General features: G+C 29.5%; 1 protein-coding gene across 1 annotated transcript in view; it reads right to left on the reverse strand.

The window, feature by feature from the left end:
• Nucleotides 1-6993: 6993 nt before the first annotated feature.
• LOC100204270 (cilia- and flagella-associated protein 53) overlaps nt 6994-25725 on the reverse strand; it is a 37059-nt gene continuing 18327 nt past the window's right edge. The window contains exons 4-11 of the mRNA XM_065816885.1: nt 24841-25008; nt 12336-12558; nt 11999-12079; nt 11664-11783; nt 11311-11391; nt 9775-9991; nt 7793-8010; nt 6994-7214 (exon numbers count right to left, since the gene is read on the reverse strand). Of these exons, the coding sequence (XP_065672957.1) occupies nt 7107-7214; nt 7793-8010; nt 9775-9991; nt 11311-11391; nt 11664-11783; nt 11999-12079; nt 12336-12558; nt 24841-25008 (1216 nt within the window). The 3' untranslated portion in view covers nt 6994-7106. The remainder of the gene's footprint in view (nt 7215-7792; nt 8011-9774; nt 9992-11310; nt 11392-11663; nt 11784-11998; nt 12080-12335; nt 12559-24840; nt 25009-25725) is intronic.

Genomic DNA, 25725 nt, shown 5'->3' on the forward strand with positions numbered 1-25725 from the left:
GTAAAATTTGGAAGATTTTGAGACCCTAATGACACTTTCACACATCGTGCAAACTACAAATTTAAGTATGTTTATATACCAAATGAGGCGGCCTTGCAAAAAGCTTTCGTACGCTTTTTGAAGATCTCCCCCTCCCCCGTATGAGCTTACGTACTTTGTGGACGACCCCTAACTTGAAAACTACAAGAGAAGAAAGGTGAGATATAAAAAAAATCTAAAAAACTTGTTAAAAATTTTTAAGCACAAATGAACTCTTTGTTTGGATGAATGTTTATTTATAAATATTGGTACAGCGTTGTTGAATTTATTTATTTATTTATTAATTTTAGGAGGGGGAGGGGGCTTCAACCACGTAGCATCATGCTTCAACCCATGTAGACCCATGCATGGATTTTCAAGGGTCGAAGCAATATACTACATACAGTCACGTACTACATGTAGTCGCGACACTGTACAGGATATACTGTATTTATTTTTATTATATAGATATTTCTATAAATATAGATAAACAAATAAGAATAAAAAGACTATAATATTTTTAGTTATTCTGAAATGTTCTGAACTTAGTTTATATCAAGTTTACAGTCAACACAGTCAAAATTTAATAAAAAAACAGTATTTTAGAAGATATTTAATATCTTTGGTAATTTATCTTTTATTTAATCTTAATAAATAGCATTCTTTTTTTAATTTTTTGGAATGAGGAAGAGCCTTTTGATGATAAAAAGCAAATATTTTTCAAAATGTATTGCCGTGTGCAGTGATATACAATTTTAATAAACTTTTTTTTAAATAAATTGTTAGGTTATTTAAAATTAAATTTTAAATTAAATTAAACTTCCTATACCCAGTAAAAGGTTATGAGTTGAAAGCGGAAAATGTGATAAGGTTCAATAAAATACGCCAATTCATAAGTTTGGTAAATGGAGATTTTTAAATTAGTTATTTTTAACTGTCCAATATCGATAAATTCTCTGTATAAATTTTAAATAAAGATTATCAAACCTATTCAAATATATAAAAAGGCCACGAAAAAATTTGCACGCAATCAAAAACGAAAAACTACATTCAACAGCAAGTTGCTCATGCAGTAGCCGAAGTACAAAGCAACAAATTTTCACTCAACAAAGCTGCTCGATCATCCAGCGAACCAGTAGCAACATTTTACTGTGGTATTTTTGGCATAAATGAAAATATTACCAGTGGCTTAAACACAAGATTGCCGCAACAATTTAAATTAACTCTGGTAGATACGCATATCTTGACGCATGTTACCTATCGAGTGGTACTTTGTCAATGGGTTTTAAAATATCGGTTTGTTTCCATTCGAAATTTTTAAATACGTTCACTCAAAATCACAAATCGCTAATGCGTATGAAAGACCATTTTTTTTGGAGTTAAAGAGTTAAGAGAGGTTGTAACCACAATAAAGTAGCCTCCGCAATTGTAGTGGCTTTCTCGACCTTTGAAAGGTGAACATCATTTTAAAGAAAAGAAATCTCCGCCACAATCTTCTGAATCTACACGAGCAACATCTAGTGTCAGCATACGTCGTATGCTCGCCTGCGACCAATTTTCAATATTGTAAAAACTATTCAAAAGAAAATTTAAAAAAAAAGTTGAAAAACAATTGCAATCGACTTAACCTTATCCCGCAGTTTTGCAAAAAATGTTTAGCATCCAAGACGTTGAAACACAAAAAACAAAAAAATGTAAACATGCCAAAAATTGAAGCGGAGATTCTAAATAAATTTGAAATACTCTAGAGGTTGGAAGATGTTGACAACAAAAAAGCAGCAAAACAAGTTAAGAAATAAATTAGGCCTAACTTTGATAATTTAAATAAATTAAGCGACAATGGTGATTACTAATGACAACCACGCCCTGAAAATCTGGGACCTAATGCTGAAAAAATATCCCATCAAAATCCTTTAAAGGACTTTGATGGGATTGGTTAAATTTAACCAATGATTGTGTATGTTATAAGGTTTTCATAACATCAAACAATGAAATCATAGATTGAAATCTAACAGAGATATTTCAATTTGGATATTTTGTACAGAAAATTAAATTTGACCATTATTTAATGATAGATATCACCTCTTAAAAATGCATTTAACAAGTTTTTAATTATCAAAATGTTTACTGATCGGACTAAACTTTGTATAGATACATATAAAGAGCCTATCTGGAATTTCAATTTATATTTTTTAGCTTAGAGAATTTACTCAGCTTATCCCTATCACGTGTATACTGTTTACGTTCATGCAAAAAATATCTCATTTTCGCGCGCCAACAATTTGTATTCCTTCATGCCTACGTTTGCCAAAAACCATGAAGACTGCAGAAAATCTGTTTGCTTAATCTGTATAAAAAAAGCAGACAGACAATTGAAAGAATCTTACTAGAAGAAAATTCACGAGACTCTCAAATACTTTGAACTTCAGTGATGATCGTGCGCCTTCTGAAATTTGCATGACTTGTCACTTTAGAATCAATCAGCCAAGTGATAAAAAATTTTTAGGCCTGTTCAATTTTGACTCATTATTGTAAAAGCATCACAAGGCAAACAGCACAGTGTGATTGTTTGATCGAAATTGCTAAAACCAATAGAAAAGAGAAAAACCCTCTACAATTCAATAAAGGCCATGCTAGTCCACAAACTCCTGCAGCTCAAAAGAAGTGTACAACTTGCTTACCTGTGCTTGCTCGTGGACACCCTCATCATTGTACAAAAGAAAAACATCATGTAAACCTCAGAGAACTTGCATTGGCAGACCCAAAAGGTGCAGAACAGATTGCATCCATTTCAGGCAAAGATACATCAACAAGAGGGAACAGTTCGGATCAGCCAATCAAAAGGAATGACTTTGGCTTTAAGAAAAGGTTTATGTACAATAACATTTTTCCCAATTATTTTATTAATTTGATTGGCATTACAAAATGTAAATAATATAATTTTGATTTATAATGCAATCTTTAGGGTCATCAGCTGCACAGCAACTCTTTACTGGTGCTTTGAGTGTTCCAGATATGGTTTTAATGCAAGAGAATACGGGGCTTTCAAATACTGTAATGAGGAAACTTAGATCTGCTCTCAACCAGATTAGCACAGTAAGGCTAGTTGAAACCAACTTTCAGCAAAAACTTGCTGACAGTGGCAAAGCATTGAGAGACTAATTCACCATAAGCTTCTTAAAACTTGCTGCCAGCTCATAAAATTGCCAAGTGGTTCATTGCCAGGATCTGCATCAGCTCAAAGAAAAGACCGAATCATCAAGAGAATTTGAAAGCAACATTATTCTAAAGCTTGAAATAGATGGTGGTGGCTCTTTCTTGAAAGTGAGTTTAAGCTTATCTGACTCAAAGCTCAATGAGTCTGAGCCACATAGTCTTCTTCAAAAGTCAGTCAAATTTTGGTCAAAATAGAGCTACAAAAGCACAGGAGTTTAGAAGTAATTGATTGTGGCAATTACAGAAAATACACCAGAAAACGTTGAGAATGTTATGGCAGTTTTTTAACTCATTAATGTGAAAAAGTTTGCTCTTTCAGCTCCTTGGTTATCTCGTGTGACATGAAGCTTCCAAATATAGTTTGCGGAATTCTCATAGTAGCAAACACTCAAGTTGTTGGTGTGAAATTGAGTCTTCAAAACATACTGCATGTGGGAAACTTCGCACCTTTGGAAGCATTAGACAGCAATACCAAAGTTTTGTCTAATCTGGAGGTAATTTGAAAAATGCCAAACCTTTCTTTAATGCTGTTCATCCTCTTTTGCTTCCTTTTCCTAACCAAACAGTTATTTTGGAAGTACTTCCTCCCATGGAACATCATTTACTTCTTGGTTTGGTCAATCACATTGTGAAAAGTCTGGTACACATTGTGATAACTCTGGTACAAAAATGGATTGGCTTCCAGCCATTCACAACCCTCTTCAACCTTACCATGGTGGCCACTACAATTGCAATGATTGCATAAAGTTACTCAAAAAAGGTAAACGAGCTGAAATTTCTTGCTGAAGCTGAAAATCATTCAAAAGCCCTGGATTTCTGCTGTGCCACAGTGGGCCAGAACTGCATTCAATATATTAGGATTAGCTAAGTTCAAGTTTTCTTGTGTTATATATGAATAAATACCAATAATTTTATGTTTTAACTATATAAAAATATGAATTTCATTAACGAAATAAATTAGTCTTATAAATAGGTATTTTAAGATGCATAAATGTTAAAACAAATTTGTAACACTAAGCTAGTCTTGCTGAGACCCAATTATTACATAAACATTTAGAAAAAAATACATATAATATTTACGCCGTATAAAATCGGATGAATCATTTAACTTGTAAAAATTATTATTAGAGACCAGGCGGACATGCGCGGATTATTAACCAAATTTATATTGATAATATACATATTGAATAATGTATTTCTCAAATTACTGGACCACTTTGGACCGCAAAAGTATTCGAATATATAAGTGAAATTTTAACTAAAAAAAGTACTTCAAATACACTGTCATTTGAAATCATTTTATTCGACATAACTTACAAACAAAATAGTGTTGTAATAACTCATTTGAAAGATAATAATTGATTTTATTGATTTATGCAATAAAACGAGTTTTAAAATAACATCTATTTTATGCTTATTAGTGGCACAAAAAATATTATTAAATTAAAAAAAAAAAAAAGAGAAAAATATTAAAAAAAAAAGTTTTTGATTCTACAGCTTAAAAGTATACGGCATTATAATTATACAAAAATATATACATGTTACAAAAGCTGAATGTTTAAGTTACAAAGTGGTATATAGCAATGTAACATTTGAAGATGTTTTTTTTTTACTTTTGTCCACCACCTGGCCCACTGTGCGTGTTTTGAATTCATTCAAGGGAGTTGTTTCAGCTTGTTTTGGCTTTTACTTTTCACCTAATTATGTTTTGAAAATTGAAGATTTCAAATCTTGTTTTCTGAAACTCTAGATTTTTGTTATTCCATAGATTTATACTGCTTTTCATCATGTTCAACCATTTCTCAAGGTGAAAAAAAATAGCCTGGGACTGAATGTGAACAAGCCACCGAAGCTTTACATTCATTGGGAAAAATACAAATAAGATGCTTCTCATCTCGACTACTCTCATCAGCTTCTAAACTGTGTTGTTGATTACAATAGCAAAAAAGTTTGAATCAACTGCGTGGAACTGGATCAAGATGCAATTCGAATAAGAAGAATCTGACAAATGTTGTGTTGCTAGAATTATTTATTGAGAAGTGTTTTTATTGAATTAATTATTTTAACATTATTTATTGAGAAGTGTTTTGATTGAATTAATTATTTTAACATTATTTATTGAGAAGTGTTTTTATTGAATTAATTATTTTAACATTATTTATTGAGAAGTGTTTTTATTGAATTAATTATTTTAACGTTATTTATTGAGAAGTGTTTTTATTGAATTAATTATTTTAACATTATTTAATGAGAAGTGTTTTTATTGAATTAATTATTTTAACATTATTTTAATAAAAAAGAGTAATAAAATAATTCAGGAATTTTGTGTATTTTTATTTAATATTTAGACTTTCTTGAATGAAATAATTTTTTGGGGGAGAAGTCATAGGTTGTTATAACTCAAGATAAATATCAGTTCTAGAAAAATGTTAATAACTCTGTTGGATTTCAATGCAAGTTTTTAAAATTTAAATATTGATTCTTTAGTATCACCACTTCAAAGGTAGTATCACCACTTCAAAGGATTTTGATGGGATTTTTCATCAGCATTATGGTTTCAGGTTTTCAGGGTGCCTGTCTGCTTTTTTCGTATAGATTAGGCAAACGGGTTTTCTGCAATTTTTGTGGCTTTTGTTAAAGATAGGCATGATGGAAAACAAACTTTTGGCGCACGGAAAAGAGATTTTTTGCATGAACGTAAACAATAAGTACGTGATAGGAATAGGCTGAGTGAATTTTCTAAGCTCAAAAAAATCGATTGAAATTCCAGATAAGCTCTTTATAAGTTTACAAAGTTTAGTTTGATCAATTATCACTTTAATAATTAAAAACTTGTAAAACGCATTTTTAAGAGGTAATATCTATCATTAAACGACAGTCAAGTTTAACTTTCTGCACAAAATATCCAAATTAAAATATCTCTGTTAGATTTCAAACTATGATTTTTTTTTTGGTGTTATGAAAACCTTATAACATACACAATCAGGTAATGTTGCAGAATAGTGGCGTAAAATAATTTTATTTTTTCGCTTGTTGTGAGACTTGCTCAAAGTAGTGACTTTTTAATATAAACATACGGAATATTTTAATATCTTTTTTAGATTTTTTTTTTAAAAGTTTTTTTTCTATTATTTGATAGACTGCCTGCCCCAACCAAACCCTCCGTCGATGTAGTGGCACTTCTTTGTAGCAGCAGGCTATAAGATAGTCGATGTAGCAGCACTTCCTTGTAGCAGCAGGCTATAAGATAGTCGATGTATGTACTGAAGCCAATTAATTTTAGTCTATAATAAAAAGTCACCACTTTGAGCAAGTCTCACAACAAGCGGAAAAATAAAATTATTTTACGCCACTATTCTGCAACATTATCCACAATCATTGGTTAAAAGGATTTTGATGGGATATTTTTTCAGCCTTAGGTTCCAGATTTTCAGGGTGTGCAACAATAACACCAAGTCAAATGCAAACTATGCTATAAAGTTTTGGGCATAGCTTCTAAAAGTTAAATTACTGAAAAGATCCAGAGCGAAAATTCAAAATACCAGTTTTGGCTTTGTCAAACATGCATACAAAAGCGATATGTAAAAGACACCGAATTTTATTCCACTAAAATGCATTGTTTTGCTCAAACTCAACCTTAAGAAGTAAATTCACACGATAATGAAAATTTAGGCCCAGGGACCCACCGTAGCTCTTAACGCACCCGCAAAAACGTTTTTTATGTTATATCGGCATCTGATTATATTTAAAAAAAGTCTATTGAAAAAATTATTGCAAAATTTATTCATTTAAAAATTATTGCATTATTACATATATTCGTACAAATGTGTCATAAATTAATATCATAAATATTATTATTTACAAACACAACGTCAACAATTCTTTGAATGAATACAAGGAAGTACTGTTGGTGGGAGTTTAGAAGAGTCCATCTTATTAAGTTCTACGAACAACTTCTTATAATATTGCTTACCAGAATTCTAAAATAACAAACATTGAAACAAAAAAGGATACCCTCAAACCTTACATATTAAAATAGCTCATTAAATAACTATTCATCAACGTGTTTGAAACAAATGAACAGTCTAGTGCAAAAAGCCAAAAACAAAAGTAGCCGATACCTCTAATAAAAAATATTTTAAAACCCAAAACTTTTATGGTTTACAAATTATTCTATTGTAAAAGTATATACTAAGTATTACTGAAATTAACAAGTCTTTAAAAATTCCTCAACTTCCCAACACTTTTTTAATCTCATCTTACATATATATGTTATTTAAATATATGTACGCAAAACCAAATTGATAAAATCTTAAAATAAAATGAATATAAATTATGTCTTTATATTGAATATAAAGTATGTCCTTGTTACCTGGACGTACATGTCAGAAACATGTACATATAGTAGAATATAATTATATCAAATAGAATATATTTTTTACCATAACCTACTTTTAAAGTTATTTTAACTTTGAAGTGTTTATTATATGACACCAAATTTTTCAAATCGTAATAGTAAATGACAACATCTTTTTAAGTATATAAAATTAGCACTTACCTGCATGTCTTGAAATTCTTTCTTTGCTTCTATAGCATCCTTTTCTTTCTTTTGTTTTTCAAACTCTATCTGATGCAAAAGATCCATCTGATATTTTTTATTTTCTTTTTTAGCACGAACAAGTCTCTCATTATTTAACATTTTATATTCTTCTATGTTTTTTTCAATTTCTTGCCTTTCAACCAATTTTTGGGCTGACTTTTCCTTCAATAACATTTCTTTAAAAAAAAATATCATTCTATGATTTCTTTAAGAAATAAAGAAATATTAGAATGATGCCACATTAAAATTGAAATACTAATTATGCTTATATATATATATATATATATATATATATATATATATATATATATATATATATATATATATATATACATATATATATATATATATATATATATATATATATATATATATACAGGGTCACCGGAAAGTTCTATCAGTAATCAATGTGTATACTTTCTGGTCTCCCATATTTCATTATTTACAAGTGTTTATCATTAAATTTTTTATCAGTTTTGTATCAGTTTAGTACAATTGTAACTACAATGATGCTTATCAATTGTAACTGAATTTGTCAATAGTAACTGGGTTTGTTCTTTCTATTGTAGTCATTATAAATGTTCATTGTTTGTTGATTCAACGACATTATGAGGAAGGACTTACTGGTGCTGAAATATTCAAATTAGTAAAGGTGCATGGAATTATTGAGAGATTTGTTTATTGAACTATCCAACGGTTGTGTGAAACTGGTGGTGTTGAAGACCGTGAAAGGTCGGGTCGTCCACAAACAGTTCGAACCTCAGATCGTATTAAACGAATAGGCGAGAAAATTTGGAGGAACCCTGAAAGGTCAGCGCGAAAATTGGCTCAGAAGGAAGGAGTACCTAGGGAGTCAATGAGGGAATTATTGAAATTAGACCTTGGATTGAAACCTTATCGCAAGTATAAAGTTCATGGATTGACTGTAAATCAAAAGCTGGCCAGGTTGCAAAGATGCAAAACGTTATTACGTCAGTATGTTCATTGTGCAATACAGAACATTATCTTTTCTGATGAAAAGTTATTTGTGATGGAACAAAGTTTTAATACTAAAAAAAATGTCGTGTGGTCAACATCATTAAAGGACATACCTCAGTCTTCAGGAACAGTTCAGCGGTATCAGAATCGAAGTTCGGTGATGGTATGGGCAGCAGTGTGTAGCAAAGAAAAATCGCCATTGGTCTTTATCAAACGTGGCACCAAAATTAATGCAGTATCTTATCAAGAGAGTGTCCTGAAGGCAATTTTGCAACCAGAAGCCAATTTTTTATATCCCAATGGAGACTGGTGTTTTCAACAGGATTCAGCATCAACTCATACAGCTAAAACAACGCAAGAATGGCTCCAACAGAATTGCTCTAAGTTTGTTGCTAAGGATGAGTGGCCTCCGTCCTTTCCTGACCTGAATCCACTTGATTTTTGCGTGTGGGGTATTTTGGAGTCCAAGGTCAATGCTAAACAACATCCCAACTCGGCCTCCATGAAACGAATGATGATCCGCAAATGGGAAAAATTTCCTACGGAAACCATTCGTGCCGCCATACAATCATGGCGTCATCGATTATCATTGACAGTGGACCAAAAAGGAGACCAATTTGAATAATTCTTGGTATACTTACACTACATATGTTACTTGATATGTTACTGTAATTTCAGTTATGTATATTACAAATATATTAAAATAAATTGATTGTGAAGTACTGACAGAACTTTCTGTTCACCCTGTGTATATATATATATATATATATATATATATATATATATATATATATATATATATATATATATATATATATATACATATATATATATACATATATATATATATACACTATATATATATATATATATATATATATATATATATATATATATATATATATATATATATATATATATATAAGCTATAAAAACTGAATTAAAATTCCTTTTATTTTTACGTTTTTCATCAACTTGAATTCGTCTAGTTTTTAACACATCATCCATTAGCTTTTTTTTAGCATCTTTTTCTTTTCGCATTCTCTCATCTTTTTTAGTCATTTGCTTTTTAACTTCTTCAATAATATGTTCCTCAAATATTCTTTCATTTTGAAGTTTTTGATGATGAGTTTTTTCTATATAGTTCATGAAACAATTCATTTCCTTCCATTGTTGTCTCTAAATTAGAAAAATAATACATTATAAGAAAAGCCAGAGTTTAAAACCACTACTTAAACCCCTTTAAAACATCCAATAAAACGAATTCTCTCAACACTAAATAATTTATCTGAAATTTTCACCAAATTATAGGCACCAGCATCATCACATATAATATAATTACATATTCCAAATATATATATATGTGCATATATATATATATATATATATATATATATATATATATATATATATATATATATATATATATATATATATATATATATATATATATATATATATATAAAGAGAGAGAGAGAGAGAGAGAGAGAGAGAGAGAGAGAGAGAGAGAGAGAGAGAGAGAGAGAGAGAGATAGAGAGAGAGCAGGACTGATCAGATATACAAAAAAACTGCTGTAACTAGCTAATTGAGAAAGTTAATGAAACATGAAAAAATTGTTACAGATGGCAATAAGTATGTATATTATCAATGAGTGTACCATTGAATTAGCATAGTCTATTTCTATTCATGATATTATCATCATTTGAGACAGCTATATTACTAATTACTTAGAAAGAAATATACAAAGAAAAAGATGACCAATCCAAATCTGAAACAAAAAAATTTCTTTAACAACCATGAAAGTTTATATGTTTAGTATGATACATTAGGAACATCAAGAGCTAATGTACTCTCAAATGGTATGAGGCATCAATAACACTTAATTTCACACTTTGATTTAAGCTTTATATAAATTTATGGTACACCTGCTCGTCTCAAGGAATGAAAAATCAACTTGAATAAACAAGAGTGTGCATGTAACTTTTTCTATTTAATTTTTTTTTGTGTGTAATTTCTTAAATTGGTGTAGGAAAGATTAAAAATAAAATATTTCTTTAAATTTCATTTCATTACTTTTGCTACTTACATATACATAGAAACCTTTATGTAAATTATATACACATATAACTCTTTGTTACTTATATATACATATAAACTTCTACATATAAACTTATATTTACATATAAACCTTTATGTTACTTGTATTTACATATAAACCATTAAGTTACTTATATTTACGTATAAACCTTAATGTTACTTATATATACATATAAACCATTATGTTACTTATACATACATATAAACCTGCTATTTTTCATTTGGTTGGCCATTGCTACTAGAGATTTCTAAAAAATGGCAACATGAATTCGAACCAGACAATAAGCTGCAAGTAATTGGCATAAAATTAAAACAAGAGCGCTACTAATACCCACTAGCGCTAATCTAAGGTCCAATGTAAATGAGCATGAAAATATATATATATATATAAACTACATACTTTTTTCTTTTCAATCATTTGCTTTTCAAGAACTTTATCATAAGTATTTTGTGTTTCAAAATCAAAATCTTTTTCTTTTGCCTAAAATATATAACACTGTAATCACTTTTTAAAATATATATCACTGTGAAGTATGCAATCACTTTTTAAAATATTTTTTCTATGAAGTATGAAACCACTTTTTAAAATATATATCACTGTGAAGTATGCAATCACTTTTTAAAATACATATCATTGTGAAGAATACAATCACCTTTTTATTAAAACTTGTGTGTTTAAAACTTTTTTTTTAATGTTGTATAAGCGAATGAATATTAAAATGTTGTATGAATGAATGAATATTAAAAACTAACTTTACTTTCTTTTTTTAACTTCAATAACAAATCTTGTTCTTTTTTTTCAAATAACATTTTAGCTTTTATTTGCTTATTCCTTAAATTTTCTTCAGCTTTTAGTTCGTTTACTTCTTTTTTCTATATAAATAAATTTTTAATAAATAAAATTTTCTTCAGCTTTTAGTTCATTTACTTCTTTTTTCTATAAAAATAAATAATAGTAATAATAAATGAAATGGTTATACAATTATAACATTAAATTGTTTGCAACTTTAAATAAGTTTTGTAAATTACAAATTTATATTTATATATAAAAGTTTTTTTAATAACAAATATAAAAAAAAACTGTGTACTAATATGTTAGCCTCATTTTGCTTGATTTTTTTTTCTTCTTGACGTTGATTTTCCAATGCTTGGCATTGCATATTTAAAGTCTAATAAAATAAATAACATATGTTAAAAATAAAAAAAAATTAAACAAACAATAATAACTAAACAAGCAATAATTAAAACAAAAATAAATAATTTAAAAAAATCATAATACCTAAGATTAAATAATAAGAACAAAATTTAAAAAATATAATCAAAATTTAAATATAACCTTTATTTTAAAAAATCATAACAAAATTTAAATATAACCTTTATTTTAAAAAATTAGGAACTAAACTATTGTTAAACATAAATAGAAACCTCTATAACAGATTGGTTTAGTTTAGCTTTTTCTTTTGCTTTTATTTCTTCTTGAAGCTCTTTATATTTGATATCTTGTTTGCACATTTCAGCAAAATAATGTTCAATTTCTGCCTCTTTTTTCAATTTCTCTGCTTTAATTAAAAGTTGTTCATTTCGATCAGCAAATATCTTGTTTTGTGTTTGCTTACTTAGTTGAGTACGGAGATCATGACATTCCTCCCTTATAATGAACCAATAATAATACACAATCAGCTACAATACAATAAACTACACCTAAATTATTATTACTAACAAAATATTACTATGATTATAAAACAACTATGCACAGCAAAAAAAAAACATGAAAATATTAACCAAGAGCAACAAAACTTTTCTTTTTAAGACAGATTTACTCCCAGCAAGGCTGCAACCACTAGTTAAGTTTGGTGTTAACAGAAAGCAATAAGGGCGCAAGCAACCAATAATAAAGTTTAGTGTTAAAAGAAAACAATAAGGGTGCAAGCAGCCTTTAGTTAAGTTTGGCTTTAACAGAAAACAACAAGGCTGCAAGCAACTATTAGTTAAGTTTAGTGTTAACAGAAAACAACAAGGCTACAAGCAACCACTAGTTAAGTTTGGTGTTAACAGAAAACAAAAAAGAAAGTTAGAGTGCAAGAAAGTGAATGACAGAAAAGTTAAAAAACTGTAAATAATATGTGTCAGGAAAGATGTTAAGATAGGGAAGTCATCTTCATTAACAATACCACACACATTCAAAACCTGAATTAAACCAACAACCAAAACTACAATCAAAACTCCATCAACACATTAAAAATTTTTTTTTTTAAAGCAGTAAACAAAATAAGGTATTACAGAGAGAAAACAAATCGCGAATTGTTTTCTCAAACATATAGGTAAAACATACGGAAAAAAAACAAGCCATAAAAACCTATATAATATAACGTTTATAAAACAACAGCTTATTACAACAATGTAAGCATAGTACAACAATTGTTCTTTATTTAATTTCTTTATTCAGAAAAAAAAAATTTACTGTCATTGCATTTGTCATAATACTAATGTGTGTTAAAATAATGTTCATATATATATTTATCTGTTTGCTGTGAGAACAACTTTTTAGAGGAAAAATGCTGGTTGGCTGGTAAGACCATCACATGTTTTACACCATTAACTCTGCAACTAGCTTTGTTGTAAATTGAATGAAGTACATCAGAACAAATATGGCATTGTTGTAGGCCAAAAACTTGACACTTGCTTTGAATACAAGTACATTCACTTTTAGATTTAATAAGATTTTTTTTATTTTCTTCTTTTTTGCTTCCTCCTTTGCTGTTAGTTTTCATTGTTTCTCTTCTTTTGATTTCATTTGAATTGAGTAAAAAAAGTATTTTTTGAAGGTTAACTTTTCTTAATAGTTAACAAGTCAGCAATTTTTCAGGCTTTTTTGAGCCATGTCTCTAATAAATAATTGAGTCTGATCAAATTTGCTTTATAACTTACAAAACTTTTCCTTTTACAAACTAGGAACAAAATGGTTGATTCAAGTGTCTTAAACCAAGTTGACACTGATAATGATGGTAGATCTTCTATTTAACTGCATAAAGCTGCACACTTAAATGTAAAAACTTATTTTTTCCATATATTGTATTGATAGTCATAAACCTCTCTTTATTGATTGATTGCATTGGGTTAAAAAAAAAATGCTTGGAATTTCTGTACTCATGATGAAGGTTTTTATTACCCTGGTCATGATGAAGGTTTTTATTACCCTGGTCATGATGAAGGTTTTTATTACCCTGGTCATGATGAAGGTTTTTATTACCCTGGTCATGATGAAGGTTTTTATTACCCTGGTCAATCGAATTACACTGGTAGTGGTACATTAAACCAGCGTAACTGAATTGTGAACATGTCCATCAGATAATAATACAACAGGTCTTTCTATCGTCTTCTCAGTAAGTTATTCCTCAAATTCTTGACAAGCACCCTCAAAAATGTCATTATCTGATATCCCATTTTCAGTTGTTTTAACAAGTTGATGACTAATTTTTTCTACAACTGCTTGTAATACCATCTAACTTGTTATTCCAACCAAAGAGAAAATAGTTTGTAATGTACAAACATCACTTGAAAATGAAACAAATGGATGAATTGTTATGCATTCCCTGTTTTCTACTGCATATTGAGGCACTGTTCACCTTTTCTTGCATATACCAAGCATGTTGTCGCATTAACACCATAATTCACAGTTGTGGTGTCTTGTTATCATTGAAGATTCTTGTGGTGTCAATGCCACCCTTCCATACACCATCATCATAATATCAGCAGCATGTAGTTGGATTGTAAAGTTATTTAAATGACTACAAGCTATTTCTTGTTTATTTATAGGTGAAATGGCCATTTTACTGTTAAGCATGAATGCTTTGCAAGGAATTGTGACTAAAACGAATGACTAAGTCTGAAACAATAAAAATAAATGACTTTAAATATTCTATAGAAATTACGTTAAATTATATTTAAATTCAAAGAAATAAAATTCACTGCTATATATATATATATACATACATACATACATATATATATATATATATATATATATATATATATATATATATATATATATATATATATATATATATATATATATACATACATATATATATATATATATAAATATATATATATATATATATATATATAAATATATATATATATATATATATATATATATATATATATATATATATATATATATATATATATATATATATATATATATATATAATCACGATATTTATTTAATTCACTGTTTATATAAAAAAAAGTGTAAGAAAAAAACTAATGTCGATTAAGTAAACTTTCTTACATTCAGCAAATAAAAAATCAGTAGGCCTTCTTCTTGTTTTCCAGAGCTGAATTTGCATTAGGAGACAACTTAACAAACTTCTGACCTTGTTCACATCTTTTATTAGTGTAGTCCTTTATTTAATCTTTAAGAAATAAAGAAGTTTGGTCAACTTGTTGAAGGCCTTGTTGATGCCTTGCAAACATCTTTTCTATTCTTGATATATTTTACTACTGCTTCTTCCTCCTTAAGTGTAAAAAAACTACAACAGTAATGTTCATAGCCTGGAAAAAAACCAAAGTTATTTGGATATCAAATTCAGTTAAACAGCATTCTTTAAAAAAGTGAAAACTTAACATTTTTTTTTTTTCGATCCAATCTTTGATTAATCATTTCTCTATCTTTAAACTGTACTACTTCTTCTTTTTCTCAATTTTTGCCTCAAGCTTTTTGTATGCATAGATTGTAACTTTTTCTTTTTAAGTTGAAGTTTTAGCTTCAGTTTTTATCTGTTTTTTCTTAACTCTACTACTACTTTTTAATAGGTAAAAAATACAATATAAACTTGTTTTAAAACGCTGCAAGGATATCTATAGAATCAAGAAGTTATATAGAATCAGAAAAGTTAAAATCAAGAACTCATGTAAAACCTAAAATTTTTTTTTTTAAAAACATTTTGTTTTGGAGTGCCTATTTTGTGTGATTAGTGGTCCATCAGATACTTCCTCCAAGACTTATTTAGTAGTAACTTTTTTTATTTAAAGCAGATCAAGTGATATTAAGTCATACCAAATTTCAAATCCATAGAAACAACCATTTATTTGAATGCGATTTTTGGAGTACAAATACCAAAAAAGGTTAAAGTTTTGTTAACAATAACAACAAAACTATTTCTTAACAAAACCAACTAGGAAGAACTAATTTTATACAACTCTACACATATTTAAAGTAGTTTTCCATGAAATAAATAAAAAAGATATTGAGATGTGCTTTTTTGGTTTTAGCGGTACATGTTACAGTACATGGGGTACTGTAGATGTTTTCTATGCTTAATCTAAAAAATTTTTCAAACATAATTTATGCCAAATTAACTATGCCAAAAAAATTAAAAACTGATACCAAATGATAAATCAAATTTATACCATCAAAAAGAAATGGAATGCTATTAACAATATTATAAAACCACAGGAAAAACCTAAAATTTTCATTCTCTCAGAAGCCATTGAATTAAACGATACCTTCACAAGGGTGTTTGAGCCAGAGGATATAAATCAATTTGGTATCACTAACTGCCATTATGATCCTGCCACATTCCATGCAAACAATCAACTACCTACATTAACAAAAATTAAATCATCAGCTAATGGACCAGACAGTACCCTGGAACAATTCAAAGAGATCATGCCACCGTTTTGACTGCCCCCCCTAATACTAATCTACAATCAAAGCTTTGCTCAACTTAAGTTTCTGTATGCATGGAAATAAGCTCTTGCAATTCCAATTTAAGAAAAAAGGTGAATTTTGTCCTCAATTCATTGCAAGGCTGCAAAGATAATAGCCTGGTCTTTATAATGGTACAACTACTGCTCAAGCGCTAAAATGCATGTCAATGACCCAAAAACTCAATTGATTGATTTCTCTTTGAAATGAAAAGATTTTCTTCTTAAATGATTTCTCCTTAGAAACTCTCCTTAGAAACTTATGCGGTAGTGGTGTAGTGGTAGAGTGCTTACCTCATAAGCAAGAAGTTCTGAGTTCTCCACCACGTCCCTAATAGTACCACGCTCAACTTGTTTCTCTGCGCAGCAGCCTTGTTTATCGAGGCTCACGTTTTGGAGTTATAGAGTTGAGAGAGGGTTGTAACCACAAAAGTAGCCTCATCGACTGTAGTGGCCTTCTCAGCCTTGGGGAAATGATAACTGAAAAAAAAAAAAACTTAATTGATCAATTTCTCCATAGAATGGCTTTTCATTATTTATTGCAGTAAGTTAGAAACACTTACTCAAACTCCTTGGTGTGACCTTGCAAAATGATCTTAAGTGGAACACTCATTTCAAAAACATCCATCAGAAATAAAAAGCAGACATTCCAGTTGTGCTAGAATGTCTGCTATTTATTGCCTGGCATCTTTTGGTATACCTCCTGATTTAATAAAGAAAACTTATCTTGACTTAGTCTTTTTGCATATGGCTTATTCTTAGCACATGTTTTGTAATATCTCTAGCTCTAAATTCATGAAACTCTCAAAAGTTTTATAGAGAAATGTGCAGCAAACATATGTAATGCCCATGTTCATATCAACCCACAAAATGTGCCTCAGATTAATCAAAAAAGTTGCTAAATCAAATGATCACCTCCTTTGAGCATTATTTTTAGTCAGACCTAGTGCGAAATCTTAGGAATTTGTGTAAGCTGCAACTTCTGCACCCAAAATAAATAATAAGTAAAATAAATAAAATGAAAATAAATTGTAAAAGATTTGTTTTTTGCTGTATTACGCTCTTTTAAACTTTGTTCACTTACAACTTTTTACTCATATATTCTCTTCAAATGAAATATGCAGCAAAATGAGCAGTAAAGAAAATATTATACATGTTACTATCCCATTTTCATTGTGCCTTATTGTTTTTACTTAAAAACAAAGTTACTTAACCAATATATTTTTTGCAGTATGAAATCTGTTTTTTGCGGTAAAAAAATTTATTTTTTGTGGTTTTTGAAAAATAACATAAATTCTTCTTTGAAAAAAATGCAATAAATTTATAAAGAAATATTAAAATTAAATGTATTTGAACTTCTAAGAATAAAAGAAATTCGAATTTCATTTCTTAAAGCAACTAAAAACATATATATTAAATATTTTTAGCTGGTCATTCAAGCTTCTTTTCAACAACAGGTTCATATGACTTAGATCTTTTTTACAGTTTTTCCTTTATTTTTTTATTATCTTTTTTTGTATTATTTTTCGTTCTTCACAATTCTTTTTCCTTTCTACTTTTTCCTTTATCTTTTTTTTTCTTCATCCTCTTTTACAAAGATTCCATAATTAATTGACTTTTATTTTCTATTTGTTTTGCGTTTAACTGGTTCTGGAAATTTAACCACATCCTGAATTAAAGTTAAAGAAACTGGAACTGGCATTTCATTATGAATTGCCGATAAAAATATATCAAGCTACTGCTTCATAACTAAAAAATTCAGAACATAGTAACCAGGGATGTAGCTCAAAAGGTTATGCAATGGCTCTATATTTTCCTGTATTTTCGAAACGTTATGAAGAATAGCTGTTACCTAATCAATTGGTACACAAGAAGATTTGACATGAAAAAATCAACGTAAAAATAATTAATCAAAAAAATAAACCATTTTATTTATACTGACAACCTGTATGATTACCTTAAACAGGAGCAATTAGTTCATTACTGATAATATTTTTACTAGAAGAAGCTGTGTTTTAAAAAGAAGGAACTTCAAACATTCAGAAGTTACTTGTGCATCTGAATTGGAAGCAGGTTCAAAATCAATATCTACTCTACAATACACCACTCAAGATAAACATTCTCAATGTTTAGTGGAAAAACTCTTTTACCACAGAAACCATTAACTATTTTTCATTTTGAAATAATTCTATTATTCATCAGTTTTAAAAATTTTTTAAATCTAAATCTCATCAACCTCCTTGCAACTATTTTTTTTTCCAATTATTTACTTCCTTTTCCAATACTAATCTGGCTGTTCCAAAAATTGATGTGAAAATGAAATGATCACACATTGAACAAAAAAAACTGATCACACATTGATAGTGCAATTTGGTCTACTGCCTTGTAATAGGCACCTTAGGAGAAGACTTAGGGGTAAATAGAATCTATCTGTTTATAAGACTGGCACCCCTTCTTCATCTATTAGACTTGCGCAAATGTATTTTTAATACATTGTTTCCAGTTTAGGATATTGAATACGGGATCTTCTTGACTCAATGCATGGGTTTTGCTTGTGTCTCTGTTTTTATGACTAGGCAACTCATTCTATTATCTCCTAATGAGGGTATAGCTCTAAAACTCAGTTTTATGGTTCTAAGGCCATCTGGTAGTCAGGTTTCCCAAACTCTGTGGTAGCTCTCAGAGAGGCTGATTCCATCAACAGCTGAAATATATCAAAGTATTAACAGTGCCATGTTGCGCATGGATGGTGTCCATGTTCGTACTTGTGCATGGATGGTGCGCATAGTCAAGGCCACATTTGGAGCCTTTTGTTATGGCTAAGGGTTTATTAATGGAAATGAGGGAGTTGCTTGGGCTATTAAACAGTGTACTGAGTACTGTCTATGCTTTGAGTCAAGTTCTTCAACAAATTTAAAAATGAATAAAGGACCAAAAACTATAAAACACAAAACCACTGTCATTACCAACTTCTCTAAACCTATCATTCACTAATATTCGTGGCCTCTGAAGTAACTTTTCTTCTGTTGAACCTTATCACTTTCAAAGTTCACCAGACCTACTTGCTCTTAGTGAGACTAATTTGAATTAAGCTGTCTCACTATTGATCTTAGTGTTGGTTATCTTCCTTTAATTTGTAAAGACTCCAATAGTCACATGCTTGGCCTGGGCATTTACATTCGTAAGAATTCAAGTATTTGTTGGGAAACTAGACTTGAATCAACAAACTATTCTCTTATGTGCTTTTGTTTAACTTCACTTCACTCTATCGCCTTTCTCTTTGTTCTATATCACTCTCCTTCATCTCAAGACTAGACTCTTTTTGATGTTATTTCTGATCATATTGACCAAGTCCTCTCTCTTTATCCATCAGTCATTATTGTTATTGTTGGTGATGTTAATGCTCGTCACACAGAAAGGCTTGGCTCTGGTGTCAGTGATTCAGCATTAAAACCCACAAATTTTGCCTTTCTCAATCTGTAACTCAAGTAGTCAACTTTCCAACTTGCTTTCCAGACAACCCGAATCAGTTACCTTTTCTATTAGACTTAGGTCTTGTTTATGATCCTAGTCAGTGCTCAGTTTCTCCTCATTCACCTTTAGGTGCTTTTGATCACGGCTTGATCTCTCTAAAACTATTATCTCATTCTTCTTCATCATCTAAATCCCCCTATCACCATGCCTCTTACAACTGCCTGTAAGCTGACTGGAACTCTTTCCGTGATTTTGTCCGTGTTCGCCCCTTGGGTAGAAATCTTTTGTCTTTCTGCAGACGAATGTGCTTCTTACATAACTTCATGGATTCAGGTTGGCATGGAGTCTTTCATTCCCTCTCGATGATTCCAGGTCAAGCCTCACTCTTCTCCATGGTTTTCCTCACATTGTGCTGCTGCAATTGCCAATCGAAACCGTTACTTCCATATCTATTAGCAAAACAATTCTCTAGAAAACAGACGTCTGCTTATTACTGCTAGAAACTATTGTCAAAAGGTTTTGTCTAACGCCAAGGCCTGCTATTCTCAGGTCATGAAATCTCTTATTTCATCACAAAAATTAGGCTCTCATGACTTCTGGAGTCAATAGTATCAATAATGAAGGCAAATCTGTTATTCCACCTCTTGTATCTCTTGTATGGTTCAGACTTTGTCACCTCACTTAAAGACAAAGCTGAATTGTTTGCTAAGAACTTTTCATCAATATCATCTCTTGATTCTGCTAGTTGCGTTCTACTTAATTATGCTGTCAAATAGCTTGATCCATTGTTTGACATTTGAATCACTCCAGCTTCTGTATCTAAAGTGATTTGCTGCTTAGAATCTTCTACAGCTTGTGGTCTGGACAACATACCTGTTATAGTCTTGCAAAAGTGTTCTCTGGAGCTATCATCTATACTTTCAAAACTATTTAACAAGTGCTTATCAGACTCTCGTTTTCCAGCCTACTTTCAAAAATTCTGAAGAGCGATCTGATTTGTCTAACTACCATCCCATTAGTCTGCTTCCTATCATAAGCAAGGTTTTTGAATCTTTAATTAACAAACACTTAATCTTCCATCTTGAATCTAATAACTTACTTTCTAACCATCAATATGGATTTCGATCTTCTTGTTCTACAGCTGATTTGCTAACAGTAATAACCGATAGGTTTTTATCGCGCATTAGATAAAGGTAGAGAGGTTAAGGCCATCGCTCTTGACATTTCTAAAGCTTTTTTAAAGTTTGGCATGCTGGTCTTCTCTATAAGCTTTCTTCTTACAATGTATCTGATAACATCTTTAGGATTATTGAATCCTTCCTTTCCATTCGTAATATAAAAGCTGTTCTCAAGACTGCACTCTTATTCATATTCTGCAACTTCAGGGGTCCCTGAAGGTTCATTCCTTGGCCCTATACTCTTTTTAACTGACATTAACTATCTTCCAGATATTCTCACATCTAAGATGGCATTGTTCGCTGATGATACTACCATTTATTCATGTTATGATAAGAAGTCAACACTCTCTGATTGCTTGGAGGGGGCATTTGAGCTTGTTACAGCATGGGGCTCACAGTGGCTAGTGAACTTTAATTCAGATAAAACTCAATTTTTTTTTTAGTCAATCGTTATCGCAATAATTTAGATCTTCCTATATTTATGAATGGTAATGTACTCAATGAGCCATCTACCCTTCATCTTCTAGGATTAACTCTTACTTCCAATCTTTCTTGGTAACCATACATCAAATCTGTTGCAAAATTAGCATCTGCTAATATTGCATCTCTTTATTGAGCTCAACACTTTCTTACTTCAGATTCTATTCTCTATCTCTTCTCTCTCTCTTTATAAATCTCAAATCCGGCCTTGTATAGAATTAAGTTGCCAAATCTGGGGCGGATCTTCTAATGATTCTCTTTCTCTTTTAGACAAGGTGCAAAAACGAATTGTAAACATAGATGGACCTGCACTTGCAGCCAACCTCCAACCATTATCACATCATCGTAATGTTACTTCTATTTCTCTTTTCTACAATTATAATGGGCACTGGTGTTAAGAGCTAGTGTCTCTTGAGCCATCTACTAAAATTCATTCTCGTGTTACTCGTCATTCACTTAAGTGTCATCCTTTTTCTGTGACTGTTCCTTAGTGCTACAAAAACTCTTATTTTTTCCTTAGTTTTTTTCCTCAAACATCAGTTCTTTGGAATTTTCTTCCTTCATCTTGCTTTCCTGATTCATATAATTTGCAATCTTTTAAGTCATCTGTCAATTGTTATCTTGCTCTACAATCTTTATTTTTTCTTTTCCAGTAACTTCCAATTCTAATAGTGGTTGCTTGCAGCCCTGTTGGAAGCAAAGATGTTAAAAAAATCAAATAAAGAAAAGATTCAGTTTGAGTGAACAAAAAATTGCCATTGACAGTTCTCGGAGCATATGTAAGGTCTTCTTTCTGTGTGAAGTTTTCTTTCAAAATAACCTGAGTATTTAACAATAGAACCATTAACTCCAAAGCAATAGCACACAGTTATATTTTCTTCAGACCTTGATGAATTAACTTTGTAAACTGCTTTTCAGACTTGGATTTAATTCTAAATTTGTCTTATTGATATTGTAAAAAGCATCTGGACGATCAAGGACATGAAGTAAACCATTACTTCTAAAAAAATTGGAAAAGTTGTCAAAATTTTTTGTAATTCTGCTGACTGGAACCATTGCTGCTGCTTTACTAATAGATTCAGGAGTACAAAGAACTATTCCAGGATTTCTTATAAGGAATGATGTTAATTAATATTCTGTTGGAAGCCTATTTTTGAACTGCGGAGTATCTGAAGATTTTCTAAGTTTCCGCACATCTAAAGCAACCCTAATTAAATCATCCTTTGTTTTAGGATTCCCCAAATTAAATGACATATCAAGCCACTCAACCAATTGTTCTCCTTTTCAAACCAGTTTTTTTCAGATTTTCTCCATTTAGTCATTTTTTTAAATGCTAAGTAATTGTTCATTCTGGTATCATACTTTTTAGAGGCAGTTATAAACTTTTTAGCTTTTTTTGAAAATTTTTGGCAAGGCCTCCTGCATAGAAACAGCTTCATATTGTTTATATATTTGATTTTTAAAAACATATGAATATGTTTTTTTACCGCAAAAAACATATTCATTGTTTACATAATTTTAAAGTTGTTTATTAAATGATTAAGCATTATATTACCATTGACAAAATATTAAAGACAATTATGTATTTTCAAATATTAATTATCATCATCAAAGATAATATTAATATCCATCAAGTGTAGAATAAAACGAAAAACTTGAGTCAAACTATGTTTTACAGAGGAAAAATTCAATCATTGGAATTTAATTATGTAGTCAAAGTTATGTAGACAATAAATGTTCAATTTTTGTATAAAATGGTTTTGTACACATTTTTACAGGTTTTGTGAGCTAGTCAAAACACTTCAAGCACTCTATAGCTTTTTTTTTCATAAAAAAGTGTATACCGTGAAAAACACATACCACAAAAAACAAATCTTTTACTCTATATTAGACATTTTATTTTTTAATAATTGAGGAATGTCTCAATTATTAACAAATAAAATGACAAACTTTTTCATTGAACATTCAATTTAAAAGTGCTAAAACTTGAATCTTATAACTACTTTAATCTTAGTGAAAAGTGCTAAAACTTGAATCTTATAAAAAATAAGAACTATTTCTATACTTAATTGTAACATTTTTACATTATAAAAATAAATATATACAATATTAGTAACTATAATATTATGCTACTATTTTACAAAGTGTAAGTAAAGTTTTATTTATTTGTTTAGACTTGGTGACTCAAAAAGAGTATTATAAAATTCTAGATAATTGCGAACAAAATATTTAACTATTGACTTGAAGCCATTGATTTTTTCATCTAAGAGAAAAAAACTTTGAGCCATTTTTTAATACAGGAGATTCATTTGGAACTTTGAATTTTCCTTTTTTTTTTCTTTAAGGGGTACCTTTTTGCCAATCTCTCTTGTTTTTTTAAGGGGTACCTTTTTACCAATCTCCCTTGCTTCTTTAAGGGGTACTTTTTTACAAACCTTTTTTATATACCAGACCTGAGAGAATCAGTTTGAATTTGATATGAAAAGGCAGCTGTTTTTGAATAAAGAAAGAGGACTGTGAATCTTAAAATATAATAACTTTTTTTCAATCGCACTATGCACAGTGTCAATATTTTACACTGAATTATGACCAAGTTCACAAAAATTTTGCTCAATAAGTGGTATTCCACAATCATTTTGAAAAATTTTATTATTATAGATAAACCTTTCTTCGGTTTATAAAATACCAAATTCATTATTAAAAGTTGAATAACAAACATAATTTTTTATGTTGAGCTTTGGGTGAATAATCCATATTTGTCACTTGATTTTATTTTAAAATTTAAAAAAAATTAGATAAATGCACTGTGTAATTCTGCTGATTATGAATAATGATTGTGCTTTACTAAATGTTGCAAAAAAGAAATAAATATTAATAAATCATTGTACATTTACTTTTTATTCACAAAACATCAGAACAAAGAAATTGTGCAAATATTCAACTTATATCGAATATTATGACTGTGTAAAAAAACATGTAACCACAGTTTGGAGTGTGCAGTTTTTCTATGCAGTTTGTGTAACTCCTTTATACTTTAAATTATTGACTAAGAATTTTTCATGCAAAATAAATTTAAAAATGAAAACCTAAACTTCTTTTCCATTTTCTCTGCCACATAAAGCTGTTTTTCACTTTCCCGTTTTTTCTTTAAGAACTCTAATTTATCTTTCATAATTTTTTGTTGGTCTACTTCCTCTTTACAATCAAGCTCCAATAGATATTTTTTTTCTTCTGCTTCGAGCATCAATTTCAATCTTAAAAAAATATGTATCTTGTTAATAAAAACACATTTTTGTAAGGAAAAAAACAAAATAAGTTAAAAAGGAAAGATACTATATAATTAAAATTATAAGGGAAGTCCCCAAAACGTTTATTGCTTTGGAAGTTACAAATCTAAAAAAAATCATAAATATAATTGAAAAACTGAAAGTATAAAATACTCTTTATTTTTGCATTTTTCTTTTCAATATAATTTTAATTGACTTTTTACTTAGTTCTCTCATTTGCAAACAACAGGAATAAAAAGTCCCAAAAAGGATTCCGGTCAAAATTAATTCATGGAACTTAACATAATCTTTTTTAATTTTCAAAGTTTGTTACCACAATATTACATAAAGGCTCCAGAATAAAAACTAATATTTTTTTTTTCTTTTATGTTTTTGATAAAAGCGCAATGTGAAGTTTAAAAATGTGACTACAATAGATTGAGTAAAAGAAAAAAAAAAACTAACATTAAGTTGCATGAAAGGACACTTCTTCAAAACTGTTATTTTCATCAAAAACAATTGTTGCAAAAAACCTTTATTATATTTTTTCAATTTATTTTGCAACAAAAAAAAAACTCTTTTGAAGTTTTTCATGTTGGAAAATAAATTACAATAATATATAACACATAAAACATAATAGTTCATGGAATATATAACCAATAAAACAATTGCTGATTAAGAATTACTGTATTACAGAAATTATGT

Source organism: Hydra vulgaris, chromosome 13 (genome assembly GCF_038396675.1).
Source record: "Hydra vulgaris chromosome 13, alternate assembly HydraT2T_AEP".
In the NCBI taxonomy this organism is placed as follows: Eukaryota; Metazoa; Cnidaria; class Hydrozoa; order Anthoathecata; family Hydridae; genus Hydra; species Hydra vulgaris.